General features: G+C 40.5%; 1 protein-coding gene and 1 long non-coding RNA gene across 6 annotated transcripts in view; one reads left to right on the top strand and one right to left on the bottom strand.

Annotated features, from left to right (window-relative positions):
* The window catches only part of CACNA2D3 (calcium voltage-gated channel auxiliary subunit alpha2delta 3), a 577,343-nt gene extending 569,875 nt beyond the window's left edge, over positions 1 to 7,468 (bottom strand). For 3 of the 5 annotated variants that reach the window (XM_088134187.1, XM_088134188.1, XM_088134191.1), the window contains exons 1-2: positions 7,335 to 7,468; positions 6,669 to 6,750 (exon numbers count right to left, since the gene is read on the bottom strand). In XM_088134187.1, the coding sequence (XP_087990313.1) occupies positions 6,669 to 6,750; positions 7,335 to 7,453 (201 nt within the window). In that variant the 5' untranslated portion in view covers positions 7,454 to 7,468. Of the gene's footprint in view, positions 1 to 6,668; positions 6,751 to 6,847; positions 6,892 to 7,032; positions 7,213 to 7,334 lie in introns of those variants that run through there. The other 2 variants (XM_088134189.1, XM_088134190.1) reach the window with 2 other exon arrangements.
* Positions 7,469 to 8,117: 649 nt separating this feature from the next.
* On the top strand, positions 8,118 to 12,135 carry LOC112541790 (uncharacterized). Its single transcript, XR_003085732.2, has 3 exons — positions 8,118 to 8,231; positions 9,632 to 9,765; positions 11,803 to 12,135. It is a non-coding gene; the product is annotated as an uncharacterized LOC112541790 (long non-coding RNA).
* The last annotated feature ends 658 nt before the right edge of the window (positions 12,136 to 12,793 follow it).

Below are 12,793 nucleotides of genomic sequence, written 5' to 3'. Positions count from 1 at the left end.
TCAAGATGATTGGAGTACATTTTTCTGGATCAATATAAAATGATTTCTTTTCAGAATTTAAGTTACCCTTTATGTGTTTTAAAACTAAAGATAGATGTACAGCATTAACCAGATACAGCAGTAACTGAATATTAATTGACCTGAAACAAGGATAGTTAAAAAGTAGACATGGATCTATTACTAAGCCTCTACAGGCATTTGAAGTAAATCGCCACTTTCCTTTAGCTGGAATGTATTCAGACATGCCTTGATCTTTAATTCAAATTGTACTCCAGCCCCTCTTTCTAAGTCACTATTTGGCGTTCAATTCCAGCTGGTGGATAGCAGAAATCATACTCCCATATCTCAGCTCTTCTTGATTTACAGAAAGAAGATCTGAGAACACAAAATACTGAAAAATAGATGGTAGCCGTAGCGCATTGCTTATTTTTTAATTAAGCCTCATTGAGGTTTGAATGAGCAACTGCATCCTCACATTGACATCAAAATGACACCTAATGTTGCCACTGTCTTTGATACATGCAGTGCATTCATTGTTTTAAGTTAAACATCTGCATGGAGAGTGAAGGAAAAATAATTCAAATTATCTAAGAGCTAGACTGAAAGGACACAGATGGAATCCTACTCAGAGTCAAGTGTGTTTAAAACTACATCTTTTATATGTTTTAGGTTAGGGATACTGGGGTATGAAAGGCACTATGTCATATTTACTATGCAATTTCACAATTTGTTAGTTTACTTTGCATCCATAAAATGTGTCAAACCTTATTCAGTAAATAAAACTTCACAGTAAAGATGTAGAATCTGAAGAGGCTCATACAGAAGCCTCCCCATAAATAGCATCATTCCAAACCTTGGATGTAGTGAAACTGTACATTTTCAGACACAACATATACTTTTGGATAATTTGGTATATCAGGCAGCATCAGGATCCCCATTTTCACTGGAGAAATAATTAAATCATAAGCCTAAACAACTAAGGGGAAAGAGTAACTGATAAACACTAATAGCAGTTCCTCAATTATGGTTTTCAAATTTTTTTAGGGGTAGTGGGAAAGGCAACACAGAACTGAATTATTCTTGGATAAGTTTTTCTTTCACTATTTCTTGTTTTCTGTCCAGCTTTGCCATAAAGCTGCTAATCTTCCTTCTAACCAGCTACTAAACTCCCCCCACTTCACAAGAGACTATCATTTCACTTACTTTATTTCCCTATTCTTAATGCTTCCCTCTTCTACCAAAAAACTTGGAAGCTGTCTGCAATGACTTTGTCATAATTTAATTAATTAATTAAAAAGCATCATCGCATATTAATTAATTATCAATTTTGCTGTTTCCTTAACACACAGACTTCTAAGGTTTTGCACAACTTCCATAATCTATGACCAGTAAAATGGGAGGAAGCAGATACGTTCCAAGGCGTATCTTCTTTGTTTTTACTGCCTGCTTTCCTACATTATTTCTCTTTTAACCTATAATCAATATTTTACCTGCACTCCAATCTATATGAACTGTTTAACATAGAACTGTGCTCATGTAGGCACTTGCTTTATCTGATACATGTAAAACATCAAATCTATATCATATCAGCAATTATATGCATTTACATATGTACAGAGTTTAATTAAATACGTATCTTTGAAGAAGAGAAAGGAAAGCTATCTTATCAACTTACCAAACTTTAACATAGTGACTATGTTCAGTCAATATGTTTAACCCGTTTTCTAGGTTAGCACAAGGTACTGAATGATTAATTAACCAAATGGACTGAGTTCACATAGCACACAAATACAATAAAACAAGCTTAAAACTAGTTAGGCATTGCACACTATTCAAATATGCCAGCAACATATTTACAGGACTTGGTGAGGCATGTTGTATGAACTTTACTGACTTTTATCTTTGTCTATTTCAGCGGGTGAATTCAACAAGCAAGATTTGTTTCATTTTTGTTTTTAATATTTAAACTTGATGAAACTTTGTCCAATTCTTCTAATAGCTCTCCCATGATGAAAACAACAGGAGAAAGCCAATCGAATCACTTCCTATGCCTGCAGAAAATGATCCAGATCTGGATCTTTTTTTAAAAGACATTGAAGATGTTTTTTAAAGACATCTGACTTAGAAAAATGATGTATTTTGTCATCTCCCTTCCCAGAGGCAGCCCTATTAACCCTAGAAAGCCTATCCAAGTGGATTTAATTTTGTTGATACCGTCTTGAAAGCAGCCTTATCAGCAGCATACAGCAGTGGCTGCACCAGGCAGACACCTGCAGTGCAGACCTAAGCTCAGGCAACACCCTCCATGGGAGGCAGGAAAAGACCACCACCCCCAGAAGCCCCTTTTCTCTTCATGCGCAAAGACAACTCCTTGATGGAGGTGATTAATGTGTGCTGCATTGGCCCATGGTATGACGACGGCAGAATTCTTGAATAGCTTTTCTGAAATAATTGATTTCATCTGAGTTATGGATGCCATGCACCCATGCCATAACTAGGAAGAAAAAAATTAAAGGATGGAGGATTCTGTGGCATCAGGGTATAAGGATGAATGTGTGTTAAAAGGTGTACAAACGAGATGTAAGAAGACAAGGCATAGTTAAAGAAATATACAAAATACATATGAACTACTATTCTTTATAAATAATTTTTAAACTTAAGAAACGGTAAACAATTTATATTTCTGCCTGCATTTTACAGCTGTTACTCAAGCAGATCACTATTCGCTAGAGAAGCAATTCCTGCTAAATTGTAACTGGAATGATCATAGAACTTTAGATCACAGATAGTAGTTAATATTCAGATCTTTCTGACAGTAGGCAAAATAGCAACCTCCCATATCTTTAAATCCTTCCTTTAATGCAGAAAGCACTACCTATTAGAGTAAAGTATTGTAATGCAGCCTTATTGTCATTCAAATGTTCAGTATGCACAAAGAGACCAGTTCTCTGGGAAGTTCACCCATATAACTGAAAAGAATGAGAATGTACCCATATAACTGAAAGATTATTATGCATGGTGAATTATGCATACTATTTGGGAAATACAACATTTTAAGGTGCGCTAGTCTAAAAAAGATGAAACGGACACATTTTCAAAACACACATAAAATCATGACTGTTTAAAAACTGCCCAACTAAACTTCATTATAAATAGAACAACTCCATACTTTGCAACTTAATTTGAACCTCTCTGCAGTGTTTGTTAAGTCAAGATGATGCATCACTCAACTAAGCAGGTAGACAATTTCTTTTATGGTGCCAAATCTATGTGACAACTGAAATTGAAACTGGAAAATTAGTTATATCACCAAACTTGTTTTTTTCTTCTTCCCCTATTGCCATATTAAAGGCAAAACAGCCTTTAATTCTAATTCCCTTAGAATAAATTAACATACAGACATTTCTTTTTAAAGAATGAAAATGCATTGGTTGAAAAGCAACCTGTCTTGAACTCTCCTACTGAATCCAACAACTATTATGAATACTTTTGAATTTAATCAAAAGGCACTACTGACAAATGATTTAATGGCTCTTTGTATGGGAGTGGAGGAGGGGAAAGGATTGGAATAGGAAAATATTTAGGGTAGCTGAGAACGCAACCTATACAGACTGTGACAAGCCTAACCATAAAGTAGACCATTAACAAAGGATGATATGAATGGGGTGCGTGGCATTGATCAGAGCGTTTTGAGGACTGAATCTTCCTCTTGTATTATCATTCAGGCTTTGAACTTCAGTATGCTAACGATAAAACAAAATCTGCTAAAATTAATGGATTTTATTTTCAGATAGGTAGATTCAAAATAAAGGTACTATGTCCAAAAATATGTGGCAGCTCCTATGCTTGTTGCTCCAGAACAAGTAGTGTTGAATAGAAAAGGTGTCCTCCCAAATGTTCTCTGCATCGCTTCTATATTGGATGGCTACAATACTGCAGTCTAGTGCTGTATCTCACATGTCAGTATCCTTATCCATACCCATATGATTTTCCAATAATTTTAGCTTGTAAAATATAACATTACACTTTGGCTCTAAATGAAATGCAAGCTATCCACTGAAACCAAAGTATAAAATAACGTATCTCAGACTGAGATCAGACCAAATTTAAATTTTGATTTCCAAAGGCACTCTCTGCCTTTTATGAAAGGAGCACAAATACAAATTTAAAAATATGCTTATGCACCATTTAGTTACCTTGAAAACTTACGTGATCCAGGACATCACTTTAATCCTTTACTTGACCTCAAGAGCCCTTGAATGTGATATCTTACAATATCAGTATCTCTATTCTCATTATTCTTATTTTATTGGCAGTGGGAGAGAGATAAAGTAACACTTGGGTTAATGTACAACAGTGTAAAAAGCCAAATGTATTCCTAACCACCAGAACAGCACTGGAGGAAGATTTCACATTTAGGATGATGCAGTTGTGACATTGCAATAGTAGTTTTGATCACTACTCTTCCAGTTAATATTTATGTTTTGAAAGCTCCAACTTCAATACATCTAAAAAGACTAGGTGCATATTTCATAGAGCAATGTTTAAAGTGTGAGGATGATAAAGACTATGGGTAACAGTTCTGCAGTTACAGAAAAATGCATAGGTTGAATGCAGAAAAACTGACATTAAAATAAATTTAAATTATCTCCTCAAAATATCTAAAAGTAAAGAACCAAAGACAAGGACACCATAAAGATACCATCAGCAGTACAACCTTGAATCCAAATAACCTCAGCATTTGTATTTCCTGTTTCATTTGGCTGTAGTGTATCAACATCAAAAACAAAAACCTCCAGATGGGAATTAAATACAGTACTGTCAAGCTGCAGAAAGAGAAAAGACTGTCTAGCCAGTGAAACTAAAAGATGATAAAGAAAATGTAAAATGAGCACGGCAATAGCTTCTAATTACTAACACTGCAATATATCAACCAAAAGAAAGGCATACGACAGATATTCCACATTTCAGAAGGTTCTATAGTAAATGGGAAAAGAATTATTGTAATGATTACCTCTGGGGAACTTTGTACATTCTTGATTTGCTCTATGAAATGAGTGGAAAATGAACATTCAAGGGTTAAATGGTCAGAGATTCACCTCGTAGAACACAGATTTTAAATCAAGGCAGAATTCCAAAATTAAAATTTTAATTGACGATACCCACTTTCAGAGGCAATATTTTATGAAGCTTGGTGTATCTACCAATAATTTCAGACTGGGCTGTGATTCAGAAATGAGCCATACCATCACCATACAGTATAGTCTAAGTGTATATTCTGGTTTAGAAGGGGTTTTCTTTCACAGCATGCAAAGAAAACATTCTGATTATGAAGCAGATATTATTTAAGATGCCCAAACATGTAGAATATCCCATGGTGGTTGAGGAAAGTACCCTAAATTATTTCAGTCACATTTATAAATGCAGAAACTAGTATGGTCAATTATCTTACATGTAATTACATCCCCATTTCTTTGTGCTAAAAAACAAAAACAAGGGGGCTTTCTGTTTGATTATGATGCTTCCACAATCATCATTAGGTCTGCTGCACTAGCAGCACTTACTGGACCATAAAAGTTTGTCCTTTGCCTCACCAATACAATAGGAAAAGCTTGTCATACAATTCCTCACGAATAAGAAGCTGTTTCAGCTCACTGGTAGGAACAATAGAAAACTCTTCCTACAAAAACACACAGCATATTGTTAGTTTAAAGCTAAACATCTTTCTTAAAATTATTTTAAAGTTTAATTTGGTCAATCAAGTCGTTTCAATCCCGAATCTGAACTTCACCTCTGAGGCTTCTATTTTCAAATCACATGGAACTACAATTCTGAAACCGTTTTACAGTTCCCCCCGCCCCAGATTTCTCATTTATTTTTTATTCTTCAACAGCCATATTTGAACACATGTCAACTGAACAAGGAGTTTCAGTATAAGACTGCTTGTTTAAGTGAGCCCAGATGCAGGCTCTTATAAAAGGTCTAATAATTTTTTATTCCTGTTACTCATCAGACTTCTGGAGACTCAGCCCAATTTCTGAAGTTTCTGCACTACTTTACAGCCTTCTTATCCAGCTGTGCAGCTGAGCAGGCAGATAACCACATTCATTCCCCTTATCTGTAATGATGTAATACATCCCAACGCTGACCTGAGATTATTGGAAGAATAATAGTTTGAAAAAAAATTACAGAAATGACAAGCAATAGTCAATCTTTTTGTTGTTGATGTTGCAGCAAAGTACAGCTACAGAAAGCAGCATAATATTTCCCCCTTTTTCTCCTTCCTCAAAAAACTCTGCATATTTGTGTGTGTGTGTGTGTGTGCGTGTGTGTGCTTGTATGTGAATGAACAAGGGAGAGAGACAGAGAGAACAAACTGACGTTAACATAATCCGTAATCAAAACAACATTCTAAACAGCTTCACCAGAGATAGTGAAAGTCACTGGGTGGGCTGTAATCTAAAAATAACCCCCTCCTGGTGAAATCTGTGGTCTCTGCCAGGAGAAAAGAGACAGCAGGCAGTTAAAAGTGTTGTCAAAGGAGCAGAGGAAAATCTCCAGATGAACGATGCTCTTCCTCTGGTTTAATCTAGTACCAAAAACCTCCTTCATTTTCAGCACTCATTTGAATTAATCTTTTGGTGAGCTACAGCTAGAGGGATTCTTACCTTCTGCAGAAGTTGGGAACCTGAGTATTTCGCTGCAATGGATCTGATCTCCCCACCGAAAGCAGAGGCCCAGAGTTTTACACTATGGAGGAAAATAGGCAGAGACAGATATTGAAAAGGAAAACGTAATTACACACCACCATAAACAACATCTCATGCAGACAGACATAAATAAATACACCATAGAGTCTGAACTGTTAATTCCCATATCTCCCCCTTAAAGCAATACTGGGATGATTCTGAAGGGAAGACCCCAGGTCGATCTATTCTGTTAGGCAAAGCGTGAGTAAAACCTCTCTTGGCCAAACTTGAAGAGAAACTTGTGCGAATGAGAGAGAGAAATTATATAGACAGCGACGGGTACCCTAGATCCATTTTTGCAAGATCACCATCCCTGAGCATCTAACATGAAACGGGACTGCAATCGAAAAGCGACTAGAGCTAGTTGGCGCCGCAGCCGAAAGTTCACGCGCCCGAAACCTGGGGATGAGGGGTTTACTGCTCTCCTCCACCCCAATTCCAGGAGCGGCCAGCAGCCCCCTTGTCAGAAGAGCTGTTAGGAAGCCGAGCGCGATCCCCCCGTCCAAAAGACAAGAAGTCTCTCCCCAACCACCCCAACCCCTCGCCGGCGCCGGCGGGCTCTTCCATACAGCCTGCGACACTCACACAGACAAGGGAATCTGCTGCTCCGACCCGGCCCCTCCGGCGAGGCTGAGGCTAGCCGCCGTCCAGACCAAAGCGAGGAAGGCAGGTAGAGTCCGCAGCGGGCACCCGGTCTCCGGCATGGTCCTCCTCGCTCGCTCGCGGGCTTCACGAGACGTGGCTCTCTGGTCTCTGCCGCTCGAAAGGTTGGCGCGGCTGCGACAAGACAAGGGGGCGAGAGCGGAGCAAAGGCCGGCCAGGGAGCAGTCACGGCACCATCTTTGCCCGGCTCCGAAGGCAGGAGGCTCGGCGGACCCGAAAACTCCGGCGTCCTTCTTGGTCGTCCGGCGGCAGCACTGCGGCTCGCCCCTTCGCTGCCGCTCGGGCCGTCGAGAGCTTAACTCCGCAGTCGGTGGAAGCGACGCCGTACCGGAGTTACTTCTCAGACCTCGTGCTGTTTCGCAGCGTCCCGGCGTGGAAAGGCAGGCGGGGATCCGACCGGGGCAGGTGTAGGTCGGAAGGGTCTCGGCTGCCTTTGCTTGCCGCGCTTCCTGCTCACTTTCGCCCAAAGGCAACGCCGCTCGGTGGTCCCCGCTTTTTGTATCGCGCGCCCGTGCGTGTGAGCGAGTGTGAGAGCGCGAGCGAGCCAGCCAGCGCGCGTTTATTCACTCAGCGCCGCGAAGCTCCCGCGCAGCCTTGTTCTCGCTGGCGGCGAGAGCGGAGCGGAGCGGAGCTGTCCAGGGGGCGGCGTGCGCCGTCATGCAGCCCCACAGAAAAAGAACGGGAGGGGGAATCGACCCGCCAAAGGTGACGGGAGCCGAGTAAGTTCCGGGGCAAGACAGGTGGCAGGGTGGTCCGCGCGGGTCTCGGCCGAAGCTGGGAAGCAAAGGCGCTGAAGAGGCAGCCCCGTCCCTGCTGCCGGTTAGTTTCAGGCTGCGCGCTGCTGCGTGGCCAACAGCTGTTAACGCAGCCGTGGAGAGAGGGAGGGCTGAGTAGATCGCTTCACCTCTCCCGCCCGGAGAGCGTCCAAGTCGCAGCGAGGGAGGGTGGGGGAGGAGGAGGAGGAGGAGGCGAGGAAGGCACGCACGCAAGGTCGGGCCCTGCCTTCCTGCGTCTTTCTAGGGTAACCTGCGGGCCCCTTGCCCGGACTCCGCTGTCTGGTTAGCCTCCCCGGCTGATCAACTCATAGCCTTGTCCTTGAGCAGCCCGGACGGGCCTCTTGCTTGACCCGTGGCTGCCATGAAGTCAGATCCGAGAGATCGGGCTGAAATCGGGAGGTGGGGGGAAGGGGGGTTGAAGGAAAGGAAATGCCGCACAAGGGAATCAATGGAAGCTTAAGTGGCTGTTGGAGCCGAGGAATAAATTATTAATTTGGCCTTGTGGAGGAATCCCCTTGGTAAGGAATGGGCAAGATCTCAAGCTATTGCCCTGAGGCTGTGTGTGGGGGCGGGGGGGGGGCAGGCCTGGGACACACTCCGAAAGCAAAGGATCTGTTTTTATCACTGAGCACTTGAGAGAGACCTTACTACTTTGCCCCTATCCCCTCTCTTTGGTAACTCTTACCATAAATGCAAACAAAGTTTCCTACCAAATTGTAAATAAGCTACCAAATTGTAAATTGAAGCTAAGGTGGAATAGGGCTGAGTCATCCTGGGGGGGGGGGGAGGAGGAAGAATGCCCTGAGGGCTAGTATTGCTTTAGAGGGACTCTTTGGAAGGGCAATCTGCAAGTCAACGCCTCCTCCACCCCTTATTAAAAATCTCCTCTTTCCTTTTCAACATGCTGATCATTGCCTACAATGCAGACAACCACTCTTGCCTTTTTAAAAGAAGAGATGCCACCTCAAGAGAAAAATAAAAGCTGCACATTTATGGAACAAATTGGGCTTGCACAATTCAACAGTCCTTGCTCATGCTTTTATCTGATGAAAATAACTTACTTTTTTTCATCTTTATTCTTGAGTGAGAAGTTGAGAGCACAGGGTTGCAAGGTTATTTTGCAGAGCAGCACCATCAACATCTTTGTACTGCAGCCCAGCAGTGAATCTATGCTCTTTTTCCTTGAGTCATGCAGACAGGTAGAAGAATGTGCTGTGTTCTCAAACGTCTCCATGTCAGAAACCAGAAAGGCTTAGAATCCGGCTGAGATGCTCCAATTATTATTATCTTTGTGCATGTCTGTGCATGACTGTCTAGTCAGTATTCATCTGAAGTAACAAAATCACTCCCACAAAATCTTATATAAATTGTGTTTTATTTTGCTTTCTTAGGACTGGTATACATATTCCCAGGTTGTGCTACTGCTATCTGTGTCTTTAACAGGGTCCTCAATCCAGACAGTTACAAGGGCAGTTACACCAGCGAAAAATGAGTGGGCTTAGATAAAATAAGCACTAGATGGCATGTCCAAGGATGCTCCCAAGCCTATACATTATATAATGCTACACAGTTTCAAGGTAAGATGATCACTGCATCCAAAGCCCTTTGTTTTCAACCTGTGTTAATGAGTGAGGCCAAAATGAAAGATTGCTTTAAACAATTTCTAAACTAGGAACAATGGGTAAACTAGGATTTATTTATTTATTTGTTGTCTCAATTTATATGGCTGCCCATCTCAAGTTCATGATTCTGGGTAGCTAAAAATAATTAAAACAGCATAGAAAGCATAGAAAATGCCAGACACATATGATCAAACAAAACTTAAATTCACCCAAATCAACACAACCATTGGATAGGCAACAATATTTGGCAAGAGTAAAGGGGGCATTGAACACTGTAAGTCTGAGAATTTTTCAAATGAGGGGCTGTTACACTGCTGAAGGAAGAGCAACTGCTGGAGCAACTGAAATGTTAAATTGCTACAATCATGGTAGCAAATAGTTGCAAAAGTACGAATGGATTCAGCTTAAGTTAGCCATATTTCGGTCTTACTGAAATTAACATAAAAAGTTAGACATGGCAAACTTAATGGAACAGCTAGCTCAGTGTTGCTACTATTTTGTAGCTTTTCATCCTAATCATAGCTATGTTTGCTTGAAATAACATCTCATACACGTGAGAATTAATATGTTAGGGGCTATAACTTTACTATGCAATTCTGAATCCCACTGAGAACTTTTTTGGACAAGACTGCATTCTTAGGGTCAAACTACATGCTACTTTAAAGACATTCATACCTGTAGTTTACATTGCCAAAGGAGCCTTTCATAGTTGCAGTGTATATCGTTTCCTCCAGTGGACATTGGAGGCAGACAATTTCTGCCTTCATCCCAATGTCTTTAAATCATAGAAAGGTTAACTTCAATTAAAACGTCAACAAAACTCCCTGAAGCTGTTCAGGGAAGATGCTCTTTCTTGCAATTGTAATAGCAGATTAGATGAGTACTTGTTGTTGCTACTGTTGATACATTATGAACTGCTTCGTGTCAGTCCACGTGAGAGACCATGGGAACAGTCAGGGGAGAAGGGGAATTCCAGCCCAGAGGTGGGGGCCAGAAGAAGGAAATATTTCAAAGAGACTTCACCTTAACTGGCTTTCAAGGTTTTTTTCCCCTGGACTAACATTAAAGATGCCTGTCTGAAATCCGTATGATTCCCACTTCTTCAGCTTGCTAGCTAAGTGAGACTTGACAATGCATTAGACTAGACTGGCCTTCCCAATCTGATGCCTTCCACACATGTTTGGATCACAGCTCCCAGAATTCTTGGCCATCTTGGAATTGGATATATAACATTAGATACCAACATAATTGGATGGCATTAATTAATGCTAGGCTGGACATTAAACTGTATTTTAATCAAATGCTGGAATGGGAGACAAGAGGCTGGTTGAAGTGAGGAAAGGTATGGGTAATCCAGTGCAAGAAATATACAACAAAATTCTCTTTGTTGTCCAAGAGGTAAAGAGGAACCAAGAGATTGGGGAGACAGTAGGGAATATCATCTGACCCACAATAACCTCAGAAGACTGCCTTGGGAGTCTAGCTGGCCTCTTCCAGTTAGTTGGCCTCTTCCAATATAGTGGACTATATTAAACTATATTTAGTGCAATGTAGTCTACGTAAGGAGCACAATATAAGGCTACAAGGGGCCCTCCAAAAGCCTTCAGGACAGTCCTAGATCATTTAAAAGATTTTTACAAACTCTTGTTTTTAATACTTTTTAAATGCATGAGGAAATAATCATAACAACTATAAGTTATTTTATATAATTTATTTACACACCCCTATTACTTTTCAGATGGATTACTATAGCACACTTGGCTTATTTGGATTACTATAGCACACTTGGATACTATAGTACACTTGCACACATGGATTACTGTGGCACACTTGGGGTTGCCCTTGAGGATGACATAGAAACTTCAGCTGGTACAAAATGCAGTGGCTAATATAGTACCAATATTGCAGCACTGCATTGGCTGCCAGAATATTTCTGGGTACAGTTCATGGTGCTGATTATGATCTATAAAGCCCTCCATTGTTTTGGTCCAGGTACCTAAAGGAGCATCTTCAGAGAGGATCTACCTATCACATTTAATCAGCCCATGTGAAATCAAGAGGAGAATGGCCATCAGACCAAGCCTTTTCTATGGTGGCACCATCCATATGAAATTTGCTTCTCCCTGAAATCTGTTGGACTGCTGTGTGTAAGGCCACCAAGACCTGACATTTTAATGAGCCATCTGGAGTATAAAACTAAACACAAGTTGTTATTACCTCTTAAGGGTATTTATGCTATATTATATTTGCATGACTATCTTTATTATTTTATATTTATGTAAACTAACTGAAGTCTTGGGAATGAGTTGGGTTATGAAATTTTAGAAAGTAATAAAGTAATAATAAATGTGTCTCCATGAATAGACTGTTCTTCATTAACATACACAAAACAAGGAAACCATTTTCTAAGCAAATATTCATCAGTTGCTATTCTGATTCAGTCTCCAAGTAGCAGTGACTTTTTTTTGTACTTTCTTGTCTCATTCTCACCCATCCATTCATGTCATCTAACATAAACATTTTCCCCCGGATTACATTTATTCAAAATGTTGCCCAAAACTCATCTCTGGTGCTTTCATTAGCACCATTTACTGGAATAGTACGTGTAACTATCATTAACATATGGATTCCTATTTTCATACACACCTACAACAACCTAGATGACACCAATTCATATTTCCTAACATCCATTTGAGTTCTTTCATTCATAATTAAACCCACACTTTCATTTCCTGAAATGTTTTCATCCACTCGACTCCACAATATCATCTGCCTCCATTCAGATCGTACCCTGTGGGTGGGATAGATCATACCCCAGAAGATAGAAATGAAATGTAAAACAATCTTGATAGGCTGGAAAAATGGGTAGAAAATAACAGTGTGATATTTAGCACAGACAAACACAAACTTTTCATATAAGAAATAGAAAATAACCACAAAGGGGTAGGATGGGGATAACTTGGTAAAAATACTTGCAAAAAAG

This window comes from Python bivittatus, unplaced genomic scaffold (assembly GCF_059951505.1).
Source record: "Python bivittatus isolate LINGU-HERP-01145 unplaced genomic scaffold, Pbiv_v1 ctg000080_np1212, whole genome shotgun sequence".
Taxonomy (NCBI): Eukaryota; Metazoa; Chordata; class Lepidosauria; order Squamata; family Pythonidae; genus Python; species Python bivittatus.
This window is presented reverse-complemented; position numbering and strand designations above follow the sequence as displayed.